At 41.2% G+C, this 25761-nt stretch overlaps 2 protein-coding genes across 8 annotated transcripts in view; one reads left to right on the top strand and one right to left on the bottom strand.

Moving 5' to 3' along the window:
• Positions 1-17303, bottom strand: part of Kif11 (kinesin family member 11) — a 55147-nt gene extending 37844 nt beyond the window's left edge. Inside the window, exons 1-3 of one of the 5 annotated variants that reach the window (XM_087184912.1) lie at positions 17127-17272; positions 14629-14711; positions 4613-4690 (exon numbers count right to left, since the gene is read on the bottom strand). Coding sequence is in view for 2 of the 5 variants with exons in the window: in XM_087184908.1 (XP_087041034.1) it covers positions 3249-3325 (77 nt within the window). In the remaining 3 variants the exon portion in view is untranslated. Of the gene's footprint in view, positions 1-3248; positions 3547-4436; positions 4691-14628; positions 14712-17126 lie in introns of those variants that run through there. The other 4 variants (XM_087184910.1, XM_087184911.1, XM_087184908.1 and 1 more) reach the window with 4 other exon arrangements.
• Positions 17231-25761, top strand: part of Ide (insulin degrading enzyme) — a 114056-nt gene continuing 105525 nt past the window's right edge. The window contains exon 1 of one of the 3 annotated variants that reach the window (XM_087184914.1): positions 17231-17414. In XM_087184914.1, coding sequence (XP_087041040.1) covers positions 17317-17414 — 98 coding nt within the window. In that variant the 5' untranslated portion in view covers positions 17231-17316. Of the gene's footprint in view, positions 17415-17655; positions 17756-25761 lie in introns of those variants that run through there. The other 2 variants (XM_087184913.1, XM_087184916.1) reach the window with 2 other exon arrangements.

The raw sequence follows: 25761 nt of genomic DNA, 5'->3' as shown, positions 1-25761 counted from the left end.
GTTCGATCCCCAGTACCAAAAAAAAAGAAACTGAGCTGGGGATTTAGCTCAGCATGAAGGCCTTTGGTTTAATACCCACTATGGGGGGACCAGCAACAGAGTATAAAGACAATCCACAGAATGGAATAAAAATTGTACAGATCATATATTTGAAAAAGGATTAATATCCAGAATAAAGAACTCTTAAAAATCAATAATAAAGTCCAATTTCAAAATAAGCAAAGGACTTAAATAAATATTTCTTCAAAGAAGATATAGAAATCGGTGATAAGCACATGAAAAGATGGGAAATACAAATCAAAACTATAATGACTTCACAAGCGCAAGGCCCTGAGTTCGATCCCTGGTACCAAAAAAACCCCCAAAACAAAAAACAAACAAACAAAAAACCCAAAAACTATAATGAAATAACACTTTACATCTACCAACATGGCTACCCTGAAGAAAACATACAATAATAAACATTGGTGAAGTTGTGGTGAAACTGGGACACTTCGGCACTGGTAGCAGAAATGTAAAATGATATAGCCACTATTGAAAACAGGATGCTAGCTCCTCAAAAAAAATCAAGAATTATTATATGATCTAACAATTCTATTTCTGGCTAAACAATCAAAAAAATTTTAAACAGAGTTCAAAGAGATATTTGCATACTCACATCCTAACAGCATTATTCACAAAATCTAAAATGTGAGAGCAACCCAAGTGTCCATTGAAAAATGAGTGAACAAAATGTGGTATATTGTAGAAGACCACATGAGAAGAATGAGGCATTGGCCTCCTCAGTGAGCACTAAGAAGAGGGCATGCAAGCATGCCAACCTGCTGCAGGGAAAAGTAAAAACACCTGAGATCCTGTTGTTCACCCAGACAAGTACCATGGAGGGAGGAAGACAGATGAATACTGTGTAACTCTAATTACTTGTGCCTGCCTCTGAGTGAATAAAGCCAAGGCACGCCAGTCACTTGGGGCTCTACATCAAGGGAGACACAAGCCCCCTGGCATTCCAGATTTTAACCTGTTTCTGTGTCTATTTTTCATTATCGTCACCCCTTGGTCAGGTTTGAGCTTGTAGGTTGGTTTCTATAGTATATGCACACAAGGATATATTACACAGCCTCAAAAGCAAAAGGACCGGAGTTTGATCCCTGGTACCAAAAAAAAAAAAAAAAGTGAAGGAAATTCTGGCTTGCACCAGGAAGGCTATCTGAAAGAAAAAAGTCACCATAAAAGAAAAGATACAAAGCAAATAAACCACTTTATACCAAAATTATTGTACGTAGGGCCAGGGATTTAGCTCAGTGGCACTGTGCCTGCCTCGCAAGCACAAGCTCCTGAGTTCAATCCCCAGTACCCAAAAAAAAATATTGTACGTATATTAGACATAACCTAACTAATTTCCATTGTTAATAAAGTCAAAGAAATCTAAGGCATGTCTTACAAGCTAACAGTTATCTGACTGGGAAGGAAGAGAAAAGTGAAGGAATCTATAGGAGGCTGTAGGAATAGCCATCTATTTATTTATTAATTGGGGTAACGGATACACAAATGTTTGTTACAGTGTTCTTTATAATATAAGTCTTAAATATTTTACAGGTAACAACAATAAATTAAATGCCAAGCATGGTGGCACACACCTGTAATTCTAGCACTCAGGGAGCTAAGGAAGGAAGATTGTGATGAGTTTGGGGCCAGCCTGGGCTACATTGTGAGTTCAGGGCCAGCCTGGAATACTTAATGAGACCCTATCCCCCCCCCCCAAAAAGAATGAAAGGAATTAAAAGCACGTAGAAAGTTAATATTGCCTGGCTTTATTACACAAAATTATTTTAAAATTTGCATTTGAAATATGTGCTGTTGATTTAAAATCTTTTTAAAAATCTTCAAAATAAGCAATTATTAACAAAAGTCCTAAAACACAACTGCTAAGTGTCCTTGCTAGACTTAAGATAACCAGCAAGTTTCATCTCTGAAACCTAGTTTAGAAACTTAGTTGTTACCTTTGATAGCTAAAGTTCAATTAATTACGCTAACAAGAATCTAAGAAAATTTGTTGATACAGGCTTTTCAAAATAATCTTAATTTTAGAACACTTCTGGATTCACAGAAAAGTTGGAGGATCAAAAGCAGACACACAATATACATACACAAATGAATTCCAGAGAGCCTCTAAAAAGTTAAACACAGTGTATCAATGTCTAACTAAGCAGCAGTTTCTACAACTATGTTCTTCCTCTACTACCTTATTTTAAAATTGAGAAGTTGGAACTAGATGGCACTTTTGGTAGTCCCAGCTACTTGGAAGGGTGAGGCAGTAGGGTCACTTGGGGCCAGATAGATAATATAGCAAGACCCCATCTTAAAAAAGAAAAAGAGAAAAAAAAAAAAAAAAAAAAGGAAAAGAGGAGGAAAGAGAAAAGAAAAAGGAGAGAGGGGGGTGGGGAGAGAAAGTTATTTGGAAACCAGAGAGGACAGCTGAACATCCTACATAACCCCTCATCCCGACAATTGTCTTTTAGTCTGCTATGTCTTTAGTAAAGTTGCAGCGCAGCCAGACACCTACACTAACTTAAGTTGTCTTGATCTTCATAAGCTCACTTTTAAATTTAACTTTCAATGTTTAAATTCAGGAATGTGCATTTGTTAATAGAGATGAAGATACTGCATTTAGAAGAAAGAGAACACATGATTGATTACGTACTTCGAAGTGATAGATGACAACCCCAAGGTAAGCGCTAAAGTATCTACAAAACACGTATGCAGCCTATTTCCATAGTGAAAAACTGAAGTAGCAAAGAAAAGTGACACCTAAATCTTTATCGACGTTTAAAATAACGCACTTCTCAGTAAAGAATGATGTTCACATTCGTTCTCTGAATACCAATTTAACTATTGTCTCATATAAACATCTAAAAGTAGACCCTAGCCAGGCGTGGTGGCGCACACCTGTAATCCCAAGAGGCTGAGACAGGTCTACTGAGAGCTCGAGGGCAACCTCGGGTACACAGTAAGCTCAAGGACAGCCTGGAGTATATAGCGAGACCTTGTCTTAAAAAAAAAAAAAAAAAGTAACCTTAAATTGAATCCTACCACATCCTGGAATCATTTTTATCAAACAGAATGTGGGAAACCAAGAAACAGATTTGATCCCCTCAAAATATGCAAACAATATCCCTCGCCCGGCACCGTACAGAAGGGAGCACAGCAGCAAAGCTCCGGTGCTCCGAACACTGCCAGCTTCTCCCTACCTGCACCTCAACACCACCTGGATGTTCTTTCCCTTATCCTCTTTCTTCTTCGCAGAGGAATTCGGCTGGGACGCCATGACTGTCCCAGCCAAAAAGTCAAGACCTGACGGCGTGGGGTGAGGAGGGCTCAGCGATGGACGCGGGCCTGGGTGTCTGACTTCTCCGCCCCGGTGTTGGCTGGGCCAGGAGAATCCACACAAACAGCTCGGCGACCCCCGGTCCACCCGGAACTCTTAACAGGCGGTGGAGAAAGTCTCCTAACACCCAGACAACTGAATCTCCAATCACTTCCCCGCCCCGGACCTGACCAACGACTCCGCGCCTCAATTTGAAAAAGCAGCAGAGTTGCCAGGCCAATAGCAGCGCAGTTGCGCAAGGCACCATGGGAAGTGGTGTCGTCATTGGAGTCCGTCCTCCGGAGTGGGCTCGCGGTAAAGTGAAAAGCCGGGAGGGGCCACAGGCCCAGAACTCCTAGTGTAGAGGGGTAGTTGTAGGAGTGCTCTGTGGTCCTTCAGTGTGTGGTCCTTGCTCAAGTTACCCATATCTGAAAACGGAAATAATAGGAAACGTCCCAGAGGGCTGTGTTGAGAACTGATGGGCTTGTACGGGTAAGTAGGTTAAATCCGCATATATAGCGAGCGCTCAGGAAAGGCTGACCGTGGTTGTAATTATTATAAAATTGTGAGAGTTATGTGTAAGCACAGAAGAGATGTCCACAGCGAGCAGCGTCCACAATAGTCCTAAAAGAATAATTAGGAAGTGTTAAGAGCTAAGGGTACAACGGGCTCTAAGTAGTGTAGAAGACACTGAATGAAAGTCACATGGAGGACTATTTATTTATCCCTGACTTGAAGAGAAATCATCGCTAAATGGTTCCAAGCGACAAAGTAAGGATCTGCGATTTCAGAGCCGCTGCTCCGCGGGTCTGACGCCGGCTTGGAGGAAATTACGCCTGCGCCTGGGCGCGGCCTACAACTCCCAGCATGCCGCGCTTGCTGCGTACTGGCCGTGGCCTCCGGCCCTCCGTAAGAGCGTCGTAATGGAGACTGGGCCAGTTAGAGAATGTCTTGTGCCCGGGACTTGAACTGGTTCTGGAGCTGCGCTTCTGGGCCACACAGCCAACAGGAACCTAGAAGTCAATTTAGCCTCTTATGTAACAGCCAAATGCAGTAGAAAGCTTTCGTGTACCTTTTCTGTGCCTCAGTTTAAAAACATCTACAGCTCGGACCTCTGATCATATCCATTGTGCACAGCTGATGACTTGCTTTAGGTGGCTCGTTGGTAGCTTTAAACTGGACCAATCCCAAACAAACTGTCTCCTTATCTGCACCTCGATCTTTCCGGTCTGGACGGTTGATACTAACCAGAACCTTTGGCTCCTCCACGTCCAGGGCGTGTTTTATCTACTCTGCTGCCTTGGTCCAAGGTTTTTAATCTTTTTCCTGAAGAAATTAAAAGAGGTCATCAGTTTTCTTAAGTTTCTTCTACTCTTTTCTCATTCCCTACAACATTCACTCAGCAAGGAAAATATCTTTTAAAAAGCAGTTATAGCCGGGGATTTAGCTCAGTTCCGCCGCCTGCCTCACAAGTGCAAGGTCCCAAGTTCGAACCCTGGTACAAAAAAACCCCGCAGTTATGCACTTCTTCTGCTCCCCGACACCACCACCCCCCCTCGCCACCTCCCCCAGGGATACTGAACCCAGGCCCTCTGCACTGAGCAACATCCCCAGAGTCTCCCTAGGTCACCAAAATGCCCAAGCTGGATTCAAACGTGTGATCCCCCTGCCTCAGCCTTCCAGAGTGCTGGGATTACCGGTGTATGCCCAGGCTGGATTCAAACGTGTGAACCCCCTGCCTCAGCCTTCCAGAGTGCTGGGATTACAGGCCATGCCACCACACCCAGCCTAGTTTCAGTATTGTAGATGTGACTGATCTGAATTCTACTAATGCAACATTACTGCTGATGTCTTTGGTCTAGCATTTCTCTTTTAAGAGTGTGTGTATTTCAAGTATAAATTATTTTAAATTGATTTTATTTTTCTTACAGTAAAACATGGAAGTATTTTAAAGGTAAATACAGTAGTTTTAAAAGTCTTATAAGATAAGCAAAAAATTATCTGCTTTATCCAGCCCCAGTGCCTCCAGATCTCTACCCAAGAAGCCACCACTTTCAACTCTTTTAGGTTTTTGTTTTTATTGTTGTTGTTTTTTTTGGTACCGGGGGTTGAACTGAGGACCTTCCTCATTCCAGGCAGGCGGCGGAACCACTGAGCTAAATCCCCGGCCCTCTTTTAGTTATTTTTTAATCTAGCATTGGCACATTTCTATTTTTGCAAGGAATTTGTATATACTGTTACCGTTTTTAGATAGTATTTGTTGATTTATTGTAGATGAAGGTTTAATTCTAAAGTTTACCATCCTCTCCACTTGCTTTGCCTTGTGTACCCAATATTACAATTTTTAGATAAATCAAAAATCTGTATTTAGATTATTATGCCTGTTCATAGCACAGCATTTCGATAGCTGGACTAGAAATTCAGCAGTGCTATGCTTTGGTGTGCATTTATTTTCATCCATTGTGCTAAGTGCTCAGAGAATCCTTTCAGTTTGGCAGTTTATTTCTTTCAGTTCTGGGAAATGTTTTTTAATTATTCATTGAACATTTCAGTCATATTCTTTGTTCATTCGTTCTGGAACTCCAATATATAGATATTAGATTTCCACTGTGCAGCTATTGCTACTAATATTTTGTTCTATTTCTTTCCCATTGTCTGTATTTTAAATAACTGAAGTCATAATTGAATATATACTTTTGAATCCAAAATTACTATAATTTCTGGGTGGTGGCACATGGCTGTAATCCCAACACTTGATCTGCTGAGGCAGGAGGATTGCTACAAGTTTGAGGCCAGCTTGTGATACATAAGGAGTTCAAGGCTAGCCTGGATGGCATAGTGAGACCCTGTCTCAAGGAAAAAAAATTAATAATACTTAAGCATTCTTCCATGACCTTAAAAATTTTTTTTTCAAGAATCAACAAATGGGATCATATCAAATTAAAAAGCTTCTGCACAACAAAGGTAACAACCAACAGAGTGAAGAAACTGCCAGCTATACCTCAGAGGACTAATATCTAAAATAAATAAAAAACTAAAAAAATTAGTCTCCCAAAAAATGGGCAACTGAAATGAATAAAACTACTTAAATAAATACAAATGGGCAATAAATACTTGAAAAAATATTCAACATCTCTGGCCACTAGAGGAATGCAAATTAAAACAACACTGAGATTCTATCTTGTACTAGAAAGAATGGTCATCATCATGAAATCAAATAATAGCAAATGCTGAAGAGGCTGTAGAGAAAAAGGAACTCTTTTACACTGTTGGTGGGAATAAACACTGGTCCAACCAGTATAGAAATGAGTATGGATCGCTTCTCGGCCTTTTGGCTAAGATCAAGTGTAGAAATCAGTATAGAGATTTCTCAAAAAAACTAAAGCTAGAAATTCCATTTGGCTCAGCTATTTCCCTTCTAGGTATCTTCCCAAAAGAATTAGACATCATATTACAGTGATATATGCATACCTATGTTTATACCTGCACAACCCATAATAGCGAAATCTTGGAAGCATCCTATATATTCATCAACAGGTGAATAAATAAAGAAAATGTGGACTACTACTGTGCCATAAAGAAGGATAAACTTGAATCATGGAAAATGTATGCATAATGCTAAGTGAAATAAATCAGACACACAAGCTTAAATATTGCATGGTTTCTCTTATATGAGAAACCCAAAGTATAAACAAAGAGCAAAATAGAAGATAGATATTAGGAAAGAGAGATCACTCTTTTGCAAAAAGGACAAAGAGATGGGGGGAAGGGGATAAAAAAATTAAGATTTGTTCTATACATGTACCAACTAGCCACAATGAATTTAATCATTATGTGCTGCAAACATGTACTAATAAGAATTTTTTAAATTCATAATTATTTTTATTTGTATGTTGGTTTGTTTTTTCATTTGTTTTTTGAGACGAGGTGTTGCTACATAATTCAGGCTGCTCTTGAACTCACTATGTACCCCAGGCTGGCCTTGAATTCATAGTGATCCTCTTGCCTCAGCCTCCTAAGTTCTGGGTTTATAGGCATGCACCACCACATCCAGTATTTGTATGATTTTTCTAAGGCTCTTAAGTAATACTCTTGTGAACAGTTGAGAAAAACATACTTGACTTTAGTCATCTGTTTTCATATTTCCCATTATCATGTTAGGTTTTGTTCCATATGTCTGTGGGTATGAACCCTCAGGAGAACAATACCTATGTCTGAATGTGCTTATAAACTAAGAGAAAAGCCCAATTTATGAAACGTTCATAAACTTCTAAAGAACAGTTTAAAATGCTTATATAGAGTTTCCCAAACCCAAATTTTGGTAACTGTTTTTAGTTTCCTAATAGTAGAATCTTTGAAGCAAAAATTAGGGAAAGGTGTTTTCTATTTCATTTCCTAGCCTCCTGTCAGTCCCTGGAATGTGCCAGAGTCTCTCCTATCCCAAATGATGTTTCCCATGTGTAGTTTTTCCCTCTCATTGATTGCTTCCTTTTACCTTTCTAGCCACAATGTACTCACTTCCTCAGAGTCCTTTCCCAATCACTCTTTCAGAAGTAGCCTGCCAAACTAACAAAACCTCATTTACTTCTTTCTCCACGTGGTAGAAGAGGTGCCAATTTCATTCTCAGTTCTTTTCTTTATTAAACCTTGGGACACTTTCCAAGAGAAAAAAGGGGAATTATGAGGGCCGGGGATTTAGCTCAGTGGTTTCACCACCTGCTGTGCAAGCGCAAGGACCCGAGTTTGATCCCTGGTACCAAAAAAACCAAACCAAAACAAAAGGGGAATTATGTGTTTTTTTAGTACATGTTTTCAGTACATAATGTTTACATTCATCATGAGGAATATATATATATATATATATATGTCACATCTTAATTTTTTTTACATCCTCTTCTCCTTGCCTCCCAGGAATGACATTCTTGTGGCAGGAATGTGAAGAGAAAAATCCATATTCAGTGTTTGTAACTTTAAACTGAAGTCATAAGGGAAAACTCTGAGAGGAGCCCCAGACAAGACAAATGACTAGCCCTCCCCAGCTCTCAACCATTAAGTGAGAAATTTGGCCTGGACATTGGGTGGAGGAAAGAAAGGATGTGAAGGAAAGAAGCTGTGAAGAAGCAAAAAGGTTAAGGGAAGGGGACCTTGTGGAGAGTTAGTACATGAGAAGAGTCACAGACGTTGGCTGTCCATTGACAGCTGAGTCCTCAGCCCAAACACCGACCCCAATGCTCTAAAATGGTGCTGAGCTGCCACCTAAAGTATGCCATGTGCACTCCCCTTGTTGATATCCATGACAGGTGTAAGCCCCCTTAACACACAGGCTGAGATCCTTGTCACCTCCTCCGACCCTGAGGAGCAGTAGCGAAACAGAGTCCCAGAACTGTTACATAGGTGAAACCTACCTTGGTCAACCTAATATTTGAATCACAGTATGAAGCTATTTTACATAAGATTAATTTCCTTGTTCATCTTACACTATAGTATACATTTCTAAGAATAGAAACTTGGTTATTCTTTTCTCTGTTGTGTGTTCTCAACATTGAAAGCAGGGCCAGGGCCCATAATATTTATTGGACAGATAAATCAAGAGTAGTCTTCACTGTGGAAAATATGAATTATTGATTTTTTACATTACTACTTTAAGAACTGTCCATAAAGTAACTAAAACTTATCTTTAAAGACTAAGCAAGTGAGGCCAGGGATTTAGCTCAGTGGCGCCATGCCTGTCTGGCAAGTGGAAGGTCCTGAGTTTGATTCTCGGTACCGAGAAAAAAAAGTCTGAATCCAAAGACTAAGCAAGTGGCAGGCATGGTGGCACATGACTGTGATTCCAACTCTGGGAGGCTGAGGCAGAAAGAGCACAAGTTTGAGCCTAGCTGGGCAACTGAGTGACTTAGCAAGACACTGTGTCAAAGTAAAAAATAAAAAAAGGATTGGGGATGTAGCTCAGTATGAAGGCCCTGGATTCATTCCCCAGTACCACCAAAAAAAAAGACTCAGCAAGTATGAGTCATTTAGGAGAACTCTTTAACAAATTCATAATTAATAAACATTCATCTATAAACATTTTTAAAAATTCATGTTGCTCTTAGATATTATATTCCTATAGACTTAGACTGTCGTTCATTTCACTTTATTTTTCGTTTTTTTTTTTTTGGTGCCGGGGATTGAACTTGTGACCTTGCGCTTTCGAAGCAGGCACCGGAACCACTGAGCTAAATCCCCGGCCTCTTTATTTTGGTTTTGAGACAGGGTCTTGCTGTGTAAGTTAGGCTGGCTTTGAACTCATTAGGTAGCCCAGACTAGCTTTGAACTTACAGCAATCCTCCTACCTCATCCTCCCTTGTGCTGGGAATTACAGGCATGCACCACCACATACAATGTTTTTATACATTTAAAAACCATTTATTATGGGAAGATTCAAACATACAGTACCAAAGAGAATAATATAATAAATATCTTCTATCCTGCTTCAGTAATGATCAGTTCTTGGACAGTATTGGAACTTTTGTTTGTTTTGTGACAGTATCTTTTTTTTTTTTTTTTTGGTATGGGGATCGAACTCAGGACCTTGCACTTTCGAGGCAGGAGTTGGAACCACTGAGCTAAATCCCCAGCCCAGTGACAGTATCTTTCCGTGTAGTCCTGGTTGGCCTTGAAAACATAATCCTCCTGCTTCAGTCTTCTTAGTCCTGGAATTACAGATGTGCACCACTATGTCTGGCTGCCAATAGTATTTTATGCCTACTTTCTTCTACCTCCTTATCCTCTACTGAATTATTCTGAACCAGATCCTAGACCTGATATTATTTCACTTCTTAATGTTTCATTATATATATCAAATTCTTTTTTTAAAAACTGCAGCTTTGAGCCAGGTGTAATGTTGTAAGTCTGTAATCCCAGGACTTTGGGAGGCTGAGACAGGAAGACTGCAAATTTGAGGCCAGCCTGGGCAATTTAGCAAGACCTTATCTCAATGAATGAATCAATCAATCACAAACACTCAGGAAGCCGGGCCTGGTGATGCACACCTGTAATCTCAGCATTTAGGGGGCTGAGGCAGAAGGATTGCCCTGAGTTCCGGGCCAGCCTAGACTCACATAGTGAGTTCAAGGCCACCCTGAACTACACAGCACGCTATCTCAAACAAAACAAAACAAAACAGAGAAAAAGAATAGCTGTAGCTTCTAACAAAACTAATGTCATCATTATCCTACTTTCCTGATTGTCTTGTTTCTTTTTCACAAGGAGCTTGTTCAAGTCAGAATCCAAATAAAACACCAAAATTTCATTTAGTTAATCTCCCTCTCTGTCTCTCTCACATTTTGGAAGATTATCTAGTTTTGCAGATTAAAGTATTGCAGACAGAAAAAAATGAAAATAATTTATAAATGTACAGCTCAGTTAATTTTCAAATACTGTACACACCATGTAAAACAGACCTCTAACCTGCCTCACCTTATTCTCCCTTTCCATCACTGTCACCCTGAGTCAGTAACCACTAACTTGCCTTCTAGCACTAAAGAATGGTACTCTTATTCTTAGTTATTTACGGTACTGGCCTTTGTACTGAGCTGTGACCATAGCCCTTTTCTTATTATTTGAGACTATCTCACTAATTCACTAAGTTGCCCAGGCTAGGCTCAAACTTGCAATCCTTCTGCCCCAGCCTCCCAGAGTACCAGGATTTCAGGTGTGCCCAGCCACAGTTGGCATGGAGATTGGTTTTAACTATTTTTTACCTTTATATAAGTGGACATATAGTATATATTCTTTTGTGTCTGGGCTCCTTTACTATCCTTTTGAATTTTTGTTCTTTTTTTCATTTACTATGTGGTATTCCATGAATATTCCAGTTTTGTTTTTTTGAGATAGGGTCTCAACTATGTAATTCAGGCTGGCCTCGAACTTGCAGTGATTCTCCTGCCTCAGCCACAAAAGTGCTAGGATTACAGATGTGTGCCACCACACTGGCAGTTTATTTTTGTGTGTGTATTTTGCTGTTAGATTGGTTTTTTGTTGTTGTTATTGTTGTTTTAGGGGGGTACCAGGGATTGAACTCAGGACCTTGGCCTTGCCAGGCAGGTATGGTGGCACTGAGCTACTTCCCCAGCCCCTGTTAGATTGTTTTTGTTTTGGAACTATTACTAATCTTGTTATGAACATTCTAGTACATGTACTTTCATACACCTATATTTGTTTCTGTTGGGTTTGTAGCTAGAAGTGGAATTGTGAGGTCATAGCATATGCATAGATTTGCTAAAGCATACATTTAGTAGATACTACTAAAGTTTTCCATGGCCTGCCTTGTCCTCATGCCAATATCATGTTGTCTTACTTATTATAGCTTAATAAAAATTCTTACTATTCAGTAGTATATTCTTCTTCAAAATTGGCTTAGATCATCTTGGCCAATTGCACTTTTACATACATTTTTATAAAAGCTTGTCATGGCTTGTCAATTCTAAGACCTCTTTCATCCATAGGCATTGGCTCCCCCTTATTTATTTGCAGTACTGAGGACTGAACCCAGTGCTTCACTCATGCTCACTTTTCCACTGAGCTACATCCTCAGCTTTTTTTTTGACCTGATCTTGCTATGTGGTTCAAGCTGGCCTTGAAGTATGTAGTTTAGGCTGGCCTTGAACTTGCCAGTGATCCTCCTGCCTCAGCATCCTGAGTGCTGGGATTATAAGCATGCTCACCACAGCTGGAAGGCCTTTTACAATTTTATTTTGAGACAGGGTCTTGCTAAGTTCCCCAGGCTGGCCTTCAAACTTGCCAAATTCCTATTTCAGCTTTACAAGTAGCTAGGATTACATGTATGTGCTACCCTGTCTGGCCTTACTCTCTTATTTTGCAATTATTTATCAAAGAAATCAGGTCATGTGTCCTATATATCCCAAACTTTCTAAATGCTGTTGCTTGTATCCTTATGATGTGATTTGACATGTTTTTTTTTTGCCTGAATGTCCTGTATATGGTACTTAAATCCAGAGGCTTTATCAGATTCAGCAAGTATGCATTTGCTAAGCACGGTGCTTATTGCCAGGTGGGATACAAAAATGACTAAGAAAAAATAAATTTAAAAAAGGAAAAGAAAAAAAGTAGAAAAAACATCAAAATGACTTAGACACAATTCTTAATCTATTGGTTATTATTAAGTATGGAAGATTACGATCCAAATACATGTCTTTAGAGAATGGCGAACTATTTTTCATCTTGGATCAGGAAGTGATTACTTCCATTAGTGTATGTGAGGAATGGAAATGAGAACGTTTTGGGCTGGGCATTTAGCTCAGTGGTTCCACTGCCTGCCTTGCAAGCACAAGGACCCGAGTTCGATCCCCGGTGCAAAAAAAAAAAAGAGAAAGTTTTGTGAAGGCAATAACATTTTAGCAGGACTTGAAAGTTGCCAGAGGACTAACAAGTTAGAACGTTGTAAGCATCAGGAGTCTGTGGGGGCTGAGAATAGAGGCTGGAAGAGGGCTGTAGTCCATGGAGTGATGGCCCTCCAAAGTTACGTTCTAATTCCAGGAGGCTGTGAATGTTAATTTACTTGGAAGGACTATCTTTGCAAATGTAATTAACATAAAGGATGAGATGAGATCATCTCAGAATACTCAGTTGTACCTTAAATCCAATGAAAAATGTCCTTATAAAGAGACAGAAGGGGAAAGACACACACACAAGGCAATGCAAAGACAGGTAAATGGTGCAGTGACATGGCCACAAGGCATGGATGCTGGCAACTACCAGAAGCTGAAAGAGGCAAATGAGTTCTCCCCTAAATCCTCTGCAGGGATACAGCCTTACTGACATCTTGATTTTTTGGGGGGGGAGGTACTGGGGATTGAACTCGGGACCTTGCACTTTCAAGGCAGGCTGCAGAACCACTGAGGTAAATCCCCAGCCCTTGATTTTGTTGTTTTAAGCCATAAATTTGTGATAATTTGTTGTGGAAGCCACAGGAAGCTAACACGTGTGGGTTGGGCCTTGAGTGCATTACAGTGGAATTTTATACTGCATGAGTAGTCAAATTATGCGTTTCTTTAATAAGTATGTTAGGTACATGTAAGACTCTATAGAAACTATAGACTGTATTATGACATTGGGAATACCTCTTCTCTTTGGGTATTGTCTTCCTTCCATTCCAGTAAAAACTAGAGGCCAAGGCGTTTTTTTTTACTCCAGTCTTTGTGACTATCATAGGGTCTTCACCTGTGCTCAGTAAACATTTGTCTAATAACTAAATCGAACTTTAAAGTTTGGTTCATTATTGTTTACTCAGGTGTCCCTTCTCTTTAGTTGCTAGCACAGACTTTTGATTTGGTAGGCTTAGAATTCAGGACATATTTTATTTATTTATTTGGTTGGTTAGTTGGTTGGTTTTTCAGTGCTAGGGATCAAACCCAGGAGCTTGTACATGCTAAGCAAGTATTCTACCACTGAGCTATTATCCCAGATTTTATTTTTTAAATTTTATTTTTAAAAATAAATTTATTTTATCCCATTCCTCCTTCACTTCCCCTCCCCTCCCTATGTACAAAAGCTTTGTTTCCATCTTTTCTTCTATTTTGTTTTTTCTTGTCCTTCTTTCCTTTCTCCCTCCCACCTCCCTTGTTCCCCTTCCCATTTGAACATTTTCTTCCAATTTTCCAATATCTATTATATATTTTAGTCCTTATTTCCACTTTAAATTTCTCAAACCAGAGAAACAATGCAGTATTTAAACATGTGTGTCTGATTTATTTCACTTAGGAGTATGGTCTCAAGGTCCATCCATTTAGCTGTAAATGTCTCAAGCTCATCCTTCTTTATGGCAGAGTAGTACTCCATTATATACAAAAACCACATCTTCTTTATCCACTCATCAGTTGATGGCCATTTGTGCTGTTTCCATAATTTAGCTATTATACACTGTGTTGCTATAAACATAGGTGTGCATATATCGCTGTGATATTATGCTTTTAATTCTCTCGGGAAGATACCAAAAAGGGGTATAGTTGGGTCAAATGGAATCTCTAGTTTTAGTTTTTTGAGAAGTCTCCACCCTGATTTTCACAGTTGTTGCACCAGTCTACACTCCCACCAACAGTGGAGAAGGGTTCCTTTTTACCCACATCCCCTCCAGCATTTGTTATTGTTGATTTCTTGACAGCAATCATTCTTTCTGGAGTGAGGTGAAATCTCAGCCTTGTTTTAATTTGCATTTCATATATGACCAGTGATGTTGAACATTTTTTCATATGTTTACTTGCCATTTCCAATTGGTTTAGTTCAAAAGACGTTCTTCTGAGCTGGGAATGGTGGCACATGCCTGTAATTCCATCACCCTGGAAGGCTGAAGCAGGAGGATCAAAAGTTCAAGCCCAGCCTGAATAATTCAGCAACTTAGTGACACCCTGTCTCAGAAAATAAGCTCTATGCAAAGGCTGTGGAGTGACTCTCTAGTACCACAATAACTACCTACCTAAGTCATTTTTCTGAATTAGGAAATAAGTGCCTATCTGCCAATCCATCACCACTGGGCTTATCCCCTCCCCCATTTCATTAGGAATGGTGAACCACAGTCTTTTCTTTTCTTTTTTTTTTTTTTTTGGTACTGGGGATTGAACTTGGGTCCTCGCGCTTGTGAGGCAGGCACTGGAACCACTGAGCTAAATCCCTGGCTGGTGAACCATATTCTAACTGGGGTAATGGAAGGGACTTATGACCAAAAAAATTTATATTTTGCTTCAAGTATGTTAGAACACTTGTATTTGAATATATATAATTTTCCCATCTGGCTCAACCAATGACTTCAGGGCATTAGTGTTTTCTGCATTTCAAATTGGGTCTACTTGGTATGTGAGGTGGGAAATATACCACAGATCTTCCTATTGCCCACTCTTGTTTGTTTTTTGGAACCGGGGATTGAACTCAGGACCTTGTGCTCACGAGGCAGGCGAAGTGCCACTGAGCTAAATCCCCGGCCCCCTATTGCCCACTCTTTATCATTATTCTGGGCTCTGCTCAAATGTCACGTCTTCAGAGAGGCCTTGTCTGACCATCCCATTTAAAAATAGTCCCTGCTGCATTTCTCCCTGTTCCCATATCTGTTCTTTTTCTCCATATTACTTGGTTATTTTCTGCTTCCTTGTATGGCCAGAGGCGCCACAAAGACAGAAACTTTTGTCTTTTTTCCCCCATTGCTATATTCTCAGCACTTTTAATATCTGACACCTAGAAGGCACTTAATAAATATCTGTCCCCAAGGACTCGAGTTCGATCCCGGGTACCAAAAAAAAAATAAATTAAAAAAATAAATAAATATCTGTCCTATCAACAAATGAGTGAAAGAACCAGAGGTTTTGGAGTCAGTCCTGGATTCCATTTACAGTTCTACTCTTTCTGACCAATTGTTGGCAAACTACTTGACCTCTGTGTGCTACAGCTTTCTAGTGCCTGGTAAGAGGAAATGTCCTTTTGGGGGTGTTGTAAAGATTAATGAAGGATCTATGTACAATGCCAGAAACATTGTATACTCTCAAAATTGTTACTTTCTGTTTACATCCTCTTTATCGAGACTTTAGTGTCCTTTCCTATCAAGCACATCCATTCTCACCAGAGGTAGAAAGATAATGAAGTTTAAATTGCAGGGTTACTCCCTTGCATAGGTCCCAGACTGGGCACGTTAGAGGGGAAGCCATTTGCTGTGTTGGGACTCAAACACTTTTAAGGCAAGTGCTCTAACACTGAGCCTTCTGGAAGATTTAAAAACTTTTTTAAATGGAGGGTCTCACTATGTAGCTCAGGCTGGCCTCAAATTTGGTATCCTTCTGCCTCAACCTCTCAAGTCCTGGGATTGCAGGTGTGTGCCACCTATCCATCTTGGATGCATTTTTTTTTTTTTTTTTTGAGACAGGGTCTTGCTTTGTAGTTCAGGCTGGCCCTGAGCTCACTATGTAGCCCAGGCTAGCCTTGAACTCGAGGCAATCCTCCTGCCTGTGCCTCCCGAGTGCTGGGATCACAGGCGTGCACCACCGGCGGAAGCATTTTTATGCAAGCATTTCTAATAGCCTAGAGTTCTGTATCTCCAAGTCTTGAGTCATTTGCTATGATTTACTTCCCCTTTCTACATATTAATTTAATTAATATTAATTTGTTTTATTTTTCATTTTATAGTCATAATATGCATTCTGTTTCATAAAGAGGCACCCCAAATTGTGTATTTCAGGATCTACAAAACTGAATTTACTCTAGACCGAACCTATTTATAGATTCCATTAAATAAGCATGAATGCATTCAGAGTCTTCATTAACACAGTCAACGGAGGAGCTCCAAGATAATTGTCTCCTCTGCACTGGGCCTAGTAATTTAGGGTGGTTATTAAAACCACTGGGAGGTGGTGCACACCTGTAATGCCAGCAGTCTCGGAGGCTGAGGCAAGATGATCACACATTTGAGCCCAGCCTGGTCCCCAGGGCGTTAGAGCTTTCGCAGTCTATGTTCCCTCCAGGCTCTAGAGGGAGCCCGCGGGTCGCACGCTCGCCGTCGCTCCGGACGACTTTGTCCCAACACCTGCAGAGCCTGGGCCTGAGCCGGCAGGGCTGCCTCGAGAAACAGGGGCCGTGTGCCCTCGCCATTTACGAGAGCGCCTGACCCCATACCAGATTTCCACTGCCGCCCTCACGGGCGCGACCCAACTGTGACCCTCCTGCTTAGGGAATCCTGGGGCCCGGATTTTTGAAGTTCGCCGGCCAGAACCGGACCCACCTGACCCCAGCTCTCGCTACTGGTTCTTGCTGCTGGCTCCCGGCTGTCCTTGTCGGGTCCGGCTCTGCGGAAAACCCGGAGCGGAAGCATCTCCTGCGGCAGGGCGCGAAGTGAGCATGCGCAGTGAGCTGGGCCGGCTCTCAGCGCCAGGAGGAAGCGTTCGCCGTGATCCCAGCGGCTGCGCTGGGGTATGTGGTACCGGCTCGCGTGCCTGCTGCACCCCGCGCTGCCCAGCACCCTCCGCTCCGTCCTCGGGGCCCGCCTGCCACCCCTGGAGTGTCTCTGTGGGTAAGCGATCAGAGCACCCGGCCTTCCAGGCCCACAGATCACGGTGGTTTGGCGCCCGGCTGCAAAGTGGTGATTCAGCACTTAAAGCTGCCGCGGTAGCCCCTCACGCTGACGGTCCCGCCGGCCTGGGGCGCGACGACAGACAGTCTAGGAGGGCGGCTCGGCGGGCGGGAGCCAGGGGCCTGGGCCGGTGAGGGCGGACGCGGGCTGTGAGCCAGCGACGTGGGGCGGGACGTGAGATCGTACTGAGTCGCCGGGCCGCTCCCGGGAGCCGCTCGGGCGGTCTTCCGCTCGGAGCTGGCGACCTACCGGCCGCCCTCGCCCTCAGGTGGAGGAACCGGGTGAGCCGGGGCGGGGACTGGGCCGCTTCTCACCCTGCTCTCAGCTTTATCCTGAGGCTACTGAGTTTCCAGGACCGGGGAAATGCCCGCGTTGGGAACTGTAAAAGTTTTCCTGTCTCTGTGGCAGTGAGGAGACAGTGTTGGAGGATATTGGGGAGCCTAAAGATACCTTGCGATCCTCCGCAGGAGCTCCCTTATTGTACACCTTTGACAGCTGAGCCCCTGAGGGATTGTGTGATTTCCCATAGTTGCAGAGATTGTGTCAAAACCAGGATTAGGACCCTGCTTCTTTTTGCCGTCCGGTGGCGCGCTCCTTCCACTTGAACACTGCTCTGTGTGTACTAGACATTTTCAGTGGTGTAGTAACGCCAAATATCCTTTTGTAAATAGAGACAGGTAGTATTGTCTGGCCCTACTTAGGTCGTTATTTGAGCCCCTCCTAGTTTTAATCAGTAATGTGTAGGACCTGTTACACATGCAGGGCACTGGGATAGATGCTGTGTGTAAGTACGTGGTCGGCCTGCCTCCCAAGAAACTGACTTGGTTGGAGCAGTTTGATATGCCACAACAGTATAGCCAGCCGAAAAGGATGACTGTGACGAAACTAGTAAAATGGAGAATTAGTTTGTCCTTTAGAAACACAGGGAGGGGCACAGAGAGATTAGCGTGTCTAGGCTGGCTTTAGAAGGAATGGCAGAAGGGGTGGAATGTGGGTAGGTGTGGGTGTAATCCAGCCTAGGTGTCCAGGTAATTTGTATTGAGAGGATAATGAAGAGATTAGTTGAAATTTTAGAGAATTTTCCGTGAGGGAATTAGGAGGGCCTGGTCCTATATTATAAGGATAAGATAATGCTAGCCTGGGCCTTGAATTTTAATTGGGATTTTTTTCCCCAATTAAATAAATATGTAGAATAACAGTGAATACTGTATAGGAAGTCGTTAAGAGTTTTCAGCTGGGGGCCGGGGATTTAGCTCAGTGGTTCAGGCGCCTGCCTCAAAAGCCCAAGGATCCGAGTTTGATTCCTGGTACCAAAAAAAAAAAAAAGTTTTCAGCTGGGATGATCTAGTGAATACGGTAGTTAGTGACTGTGTGGGATGTAAGGGAGGAGAGAGGGAAAGAGGGCTGGAGGGAGAAAAGGAAAGAGTGAGGGAGGGAGAGAGGGAGAGAGAGAGACAGAGATCTGAGAAACCTGCCTATGTAGACTTAGTCTTTACTGCTTGGACTGTGATGGCAGCAGTGATACTAAGAGGGGCTAGTGCAAGTGAAGAGTCGGTGGAACTCCCCCCCCACCCCCGCCCTTCGTATTATCCAGGGCGTCACAAAATCCTCTACAACTTGCAAAAAGATCCCTGGGCAAAGAGAAAGAAGTAGGGACAGTGAATATGGGCAGGATGCCTTCTTCAGTCCTCTTGCCAGTCAGAATAATTTCTTTTGTTCCAAATTCATTCCTGGTAGGCTAGGCTTAGCTCTGATTGTCTGCAGCGTGCAGAATTTGTAGTTCTAAAGGAAGCATTTGTCTTAACAGTTTTATATAGGTAAGTGCTTTGTGTGTTTTAGGTATAGATTTCTATATGGGTCTCCCACTGCTTTTCACTTTCACTGATGAAGTCCAGGGCATAGGATGACCAACCAGAACTTTAAGATAAGGTTCTTTGAGAGGGAAGTTCAGAAAATTGAAACCAAGATAACCACACAGCTCTTTACTGGAAGAGCATAGATTTAACCAATGTCTGTATGGCTTGAGAGCCTGAACTATTAACCTGTTGGGTTATTTCTCCTCTCTCAATATTTGGGGATTCGTTTGCTGGTCAAACATCTTGACGAAGAGATATAGAAGATCCTGTATGAACCTGGGCATGGTGCCACATGCCTGTAATCTCAGCATTTGGGAGTCTAAGGCAGGAGGATTGACATGAGTTCAAGGCCAGCCTACATAGCGAGTCTCTGTCTCAAAAAACAAGAAAGATCCTATATGTGTATTTGGATAATTTCTTAGTTTTTCTTTCTGGTTTATCACATCTGAAATCTTATGTAGTATATTCTTTTGTCTGCTTTTAATCTTATGGAAAATTTTTTCTCTGAGTTACTTTTTTTCATTTAATATTTTTGAGGCCTATTCATATATATGTATGTATATATACATATCCATATATAATATACACATATATGTATATTATATATAGAGTGAATTCATTGCTGAGTGACAGTTATATTTGAGTACACCACTAATTTTCTATTCTGTTGTTGATGGTGATTTGCTCCCCTCCCATCAGTAATCCATCTTATTGACCCACACTCTTACCCAATCTTTAGGCATCTTCTCTACTTGGCACTCATCTATTTAGGATTCTCATCCAGTCACATTGATTTAAATTCTATCTGTATATGCTTTGTTTAATATGTAGCCATTAGCAACATGTATCTGTTTAAATCAACAAAATAACAATTTAGTTCCTCAAACAGCCTGGTTTTCAAGACATCTGGCCAAGTGGCTACTACTTGAGACAGTGCAGATACAGAAGATAACCATCACCACAGGAATTCTATGAGATAGGCCTGATTGAAATTCTGACAACTCCCAAGTGTGTATCTAGCCAGAATGTCTCCTCTGAATTTTAGATTTAGGTAATAAATTTCCTATTCAGCATTTCTCCTTGGATACCGTGAGTATTAATACTGATCTGTCAGTTTCATTGGATTAAGAAATGCCTAGCACATTAATAAAGCATGCTTCTGGGTACGTCTGGGTGAGTTATGGAGGCATGACTTTGGAGACTACATATGGTTCCTTGCCCAGTCCTCTGTGGCACTATTACCCTCCTCTGTTTCCCAACCACCATGAACTGAGCAACTTTGCTCCTTGTACTCTTCCAGTATGATATTTTGCCTTGGAACCAGACTATCATTGACTGAAATGGTGAGGCAAAATAAACCTCTCCTCCTTTAAGTTGCTGATGTCGGGTATTGTCCTAGTGACAGGAGAGTGACTGACTGGTACCAGAGAGTGAGGTTGTTCTATGACTGTGGTTCTATGGTTTAGAAGCCTTTGGGTCAGGTTTGCTGGAGTTTGGAAAGGTTTGGAGATGTGGGCTAGAGAAGAAGCCTTAGAATACAGATGGCAGAGCCTGATGGATGGTTCTGGTCAGGGCTTGGAAGACCAGAGTGCTAATAGGAATGCAGATAGTAAAAGCCAGACTCAGGAGATTTCAGGTGGGAACAAGGACTGTAATGGCATTTGGACTAGAGAACATGTGTGTTATACTCTGGCAGAAAATTTTGCTACATTTTGCATTGTCCAGAGACTTTGCAGAGGACTGAGGTTAAGGGCAGTAGACTAATCAGATGAGGAAATTTCAAGACAGCCCAACATTCAGGCTATGGCTGGATACTCTTAGCTGTTTTTAGTTAGATTTATAGTAAGAATAAGGGGCAAAAGGAAGAGCAAAAAGTTTTGGAAAATTTAAATTTTGGCCCAGAAGGAACCGTGCATAAAATTGGGACCAAAAGAGATGTGACTGCTAAAACAATTAGACCATTAAACAGAAACCAAGTACTTTGTACAGGGATAAGAAGTAAGATGCCTTGAGAGCATCTCAGAAATCAGCAAAACCCCACTCATTGTAAGACTCAAGTTTACAAAGTGTCAACCTTTCATTTGAGGAGAGAGTTCCTAGGACCCCTTACTCAAGAAAGGCTTCTTTGGAATTGATTTCCTCAGATTCATTTCACCATACTTCACCAGCCAGGTATTCAAAGGCTGCTGTAGCCAGGGGCCTGGCTACTGTCCCTGCTTACAGCAGACCTTGTCATCATCTGTGATGCTGGTTGTACTGGCATTCAGAATGCAAGGGTTGTGGGGTCAGGGAGGCTTGCACCCAGATTTCAAAGGAAGACCTCAAAGGTCAGGTAAAGAGACCCTGAGAATGCAGTGTATGAAGCAGTGGAGATTCTATGAAGTTGGGAGATCCCAGAAACATGGAATGTTTGCTGAGGAAGCTGGAGGGTATGAGTGGAGCCAGCCCAAGAAAGAGGCTACATGGGCTGTTCTAGCAAGGCCATAGGAATGGGGCCACCCAAGCCCTTTGGAAGTCGTGTCTACCACCACTGCCCCAGATGCTAAACATAATGGACTTAATGTTTGCCCTGCTGAGTTTTGGTCTTGCTTTGGTGTGATTCTTTTTTATCCACTCTTCCTCCATTTTGGAAAGGGAATGTTTATCCTGTGTGATTGTACCTTGGGATTAGGCAGTAAGTTTCTGATTTTTACAGAAATTCACACCTAAGAGTTTGCCTTGAGTCTCAGAAGATACTTGGACTTCTGAAAAATGCTGTAACCATTGAGACTTTGGGGAAGGGATTATTTTGTTTCTGGTTTTGTGTGGGATAGTTCCATTATGTTAGGTGGAATTATGAATTTGCTATTGTTATTATTCTGTATATGGTCTCTTGCCTGTTTCTCTCTGGCACTATTCCCCTGTTCTGCTTCCTGGCTGCTATGAACTGAGCAACTTTGCTCTTCTATGTACTTCCACCATGATGTTTCTGCTTTGGAGCCAGCCAATCATAGATTGCAAATGTGAGCTGAAGTAAACCAAAACTATGAACCAAAATAAACCACTCTTTTTTTTTTTTTTGGTACTGGAGATCAAACTCGGGTCCTTGCGCTAGTGAGGCAGGCGGTAGAACCACTGAGCTAACTCCCCAGCCCTGCTCCTCTTTTAAATTGCAGGTGTGAGGTACTTTGTCTCAGTAATGAGAAAGTAACTAATGGAGATGCTCATTACTGTAGAACCTCGGTTCATGGACTTAATTTTTTCCATGATTCTGGTCCCAAACTGAATTGAATGAGAACTGAATCAAATTCAATAGTTAGGTTCAATGTTGACCTTATGGAAAAATTTGATTTGGTTCTTATGCAGTTCAGTTTGTGATTAGAATCATGGAAAGAATTAAGTTCATGAACTGAGTTACACTGTATCTATTTTATTTTATTTTTTCACGTTAAAATACTGCAGAGTTTTTTTGAGCAAACAGTAATCCACAAGTCAGGCAGCTCCTGATGGCAGGTAGTTTCAGTTCTGATACAGGGTCAGGAGGGGGAAAGCCTTTATGGGTAAAATCCACAGACAAGATTTGAGTAGTAGTTCTTCAGTTCTAGAGAGCTGGGGCAGCCACAGCCAGGGTGGGGGCAGGTGCCACCCTTTTGACTTTGGACCCTTCTGTACCATTTGCATTTCTAGATGAAACAAGTAATAAACAGAGTTTTAATAATTCTTTTTTTTTTTGAGGCAGGGTCTCACTATGTAGTTCAGGCTGGCCTTGAACTCATGGCAGTCCTCCTGCCTCAGCTTCCTGAGTGCTGGGATTATAGGCATACACCATTGTACCCAGTCAATAATTTTGTTCTTATGAGTAGCCTTATTTTTTTTTGAAGCAAAACATTTATTGGTAGATTTTAAATATACATAATGATAATTTTCATTATAGGGAATTTGTATCTGTACATGATACATCTTTTTTCTTTTTTTTTCCCATCCCCCTCCAATCAGCCCTTCTTCCTCTCATTTACAAAAGCTTTGTTTCTATTTTTTCCTTCTATTCTCTTTTTTCTTGTCCCTCCTTTCCCCCTCCCCCTTCCCTTGTTTCTCTGCTCATTTGAATATTTTCTTCCAATTTCCCAATATCTATTTTACATTTTGGTCCTTATTTCCACTTTGGTTTCTCACACCAAAGAAACAAGGCAGTGTTTAAACATGTATGTCCAATTTATTTCACTTATGAGTATGGTCTGAAGGTGCATCCATTTATCTAGAAATGTCTCAAGATTATCCTTTTTATGGCAGAGTAGTACTCCATTATATAAAAAAACACATCTTCTCATCCATTCGTCAGTTGATGGGCATTTGTGCTGTTTCTAAGATTTAGCTATTACAAATTGTGCTGCTGTAAACATGGATATGCATATATTGCTGTGGTAGGATGCTTTTAATTCTTTTTTTTTTTTTTTTTTTTTTTTTGGTACCAGGGATCGAACTTGGGTCCTTGCCCTTCCGCAGCAGCATAGAAACCACTGAGCTAAATCCCCGGCCCGGATGCTTTTAATTCTTTTGGGAAGTTATCAAGAAGGGGGTTAGCTGGGTTGAATGGAACCTCTAGTTTTAGTTTTTTGAGGACTCTCCACACTGATTCCCACAGTGGTTGCACCAGTCTACACTCCCCAAAAGGGTTCCTTTTTCCCCACACCCCTCTAATATTTGTTGTTGGTTGATTTCTTGATAACAGCCATTCTTTCTGGAGTGAGGTGGAATCTCAGCATTGTTCTAATTTGCATTGTCTCAAATGACCTGTGATGATGAACATTTTTTCATGTATTTATTTGCTGTTTCTACTACTTCATCTGAGAAGTGTCTATTCATTTCAGATGCCCATTTTTAGATTAGGTCTTTAAATTTGAGGCAGTCTGATTTTTTTGAGTTCTTTATACAGTAGACGCTCAAGTTACGACTGGCCTGACGTGAACAACTTGGGTTATGTTAATGGAAGATTCATCTGGCTCTTGTTATCTATAGCACACACCTAGGAGAACATCCATATCGCAGTTGTATTGACTTATAACCAACTCTCCCTCAGAAATCAATTGAGTTCATAAGTCAAGGGTCTACTGTACATTCTAGATAGTAGTCTTTTGTCTGAGGAACAGCTGTCAAAAATTTTTTCCCATACTGTGAGTTGTCTCTTTACTCTGTTGGTGGTTTCCTTGTTCTGTAAAAGCTAGCTCGCTCGCTCTTTCTTTCTTTCTCTCTCTCTCCCTCTCTCTCTCTCTTTCTTTCTTTTTTTTTTGTACCGGGAATCGAACTTGGATCCTTGCGCTTGTGAGGCAGGAAGTGAAACCACTAAGCTAAATCCCTGGCCCGCAAAAGCTTTTTCATAAGATGGGATCCCAGTTGTTGATTCTTTGTGATAGTTCCTGTGCGATTGGGGTTTTGTTCATAAAGACTTTGAGAGTTCTACTTATTCTATCTTCCAGCAGATTAATGTTTCTGTTTTAATATTTAGATCTTTGATCCATTTTGATTTGAGTTTAGTGCATGGTGAAAGATATGGGTCTAGTTTTAATCTTCAGCACATGGAAAGCCAGTTTTTTCAGCACCATTTATTAAAGAGGCTATCTTTCTTCCAGTGAAGGTGTTTCACTCCTTTGTCAAGGAGAAGGTGGCTAAGTGTATTTCGAGTTGCTTCTGCATCTTCTAATCATTTCCATTTGATCTTCAGGTCTTTTTTTTTCAGTACTGTGCTGTTTTTTTATCACAGCTTCACAATATAATTTCAAGTCAGGGATTTTGTGGCCCACATGCCTTGCCTTTGTTTCCCAGAATTGCTTTGGCTGTTCTAGGTCTCTTCTGTTTCCAAATGAGTTTTAGGAATGTTTCTCTAATTCTGTGAGATATGCTATTGGAATTTTGATCCAGATTGCGTCAAATCTATATAACAATTTTGGAGGTATGGCCAGCTTTCACTATATTGGTTCTTCCTACCCAAGAACAAGGGATATCTTCCAATTTTCTGATATTTTCTTGGATCTCCTTTTTCAGAGTACGTAGGATTCCATGTAAAGGTCTTTTACTTTCTTTGTTAGATTGATTCCTAGGTATTTCATTTTTGTGGATGCAATTGTGAAAGGTGTTGTTTCCCTAAATTCTCTCTCAGTGAGTTTGTTCTTTGTGTACAGGAATGCTATTGATTTTTGAGGGTTGACTTTGTATCCAGCTGTGCTAGTGAATTTGGCTATCAAATCTAGAAGTCTTTTGGTGAAGCTTTTGGGGTCTTCTATGTAGAGTATCATGTCATCTGCAAATATTGGTAAGTTTAACTTCTTCCTATCCTTATTCCTTTTATTTCTTTCTCTTGTCTAATTGCTTTGGCTAATGTTTCCAGAACTATATTGAATAAGAGTGGTGCCAGTGACATCTTTGCCTTTTTTCTGATTTTATAGTGAAAGCTTTCA

The sequence above is a fragment of the Heterocephalus glaber genome, unplaced genomic scaffold, assembly GCF_053883595.1.
Source record: "Heterocephalus glaber isolate CG9 unplaced genomic scaffold, H.glaber_assembly_v1.0 deba00001497, whole genome shotgun sequence".
Classification (NCBI taxonomy): Eukaryota; Metazoa; Chordata; class Mammalia; order Rodentia; family Bathyergidae; genus Heterocephalus; species Heterocephalus glaber.
This window is presented reverse-complemented; position numbering and strand designations above follow the sequence as displayed.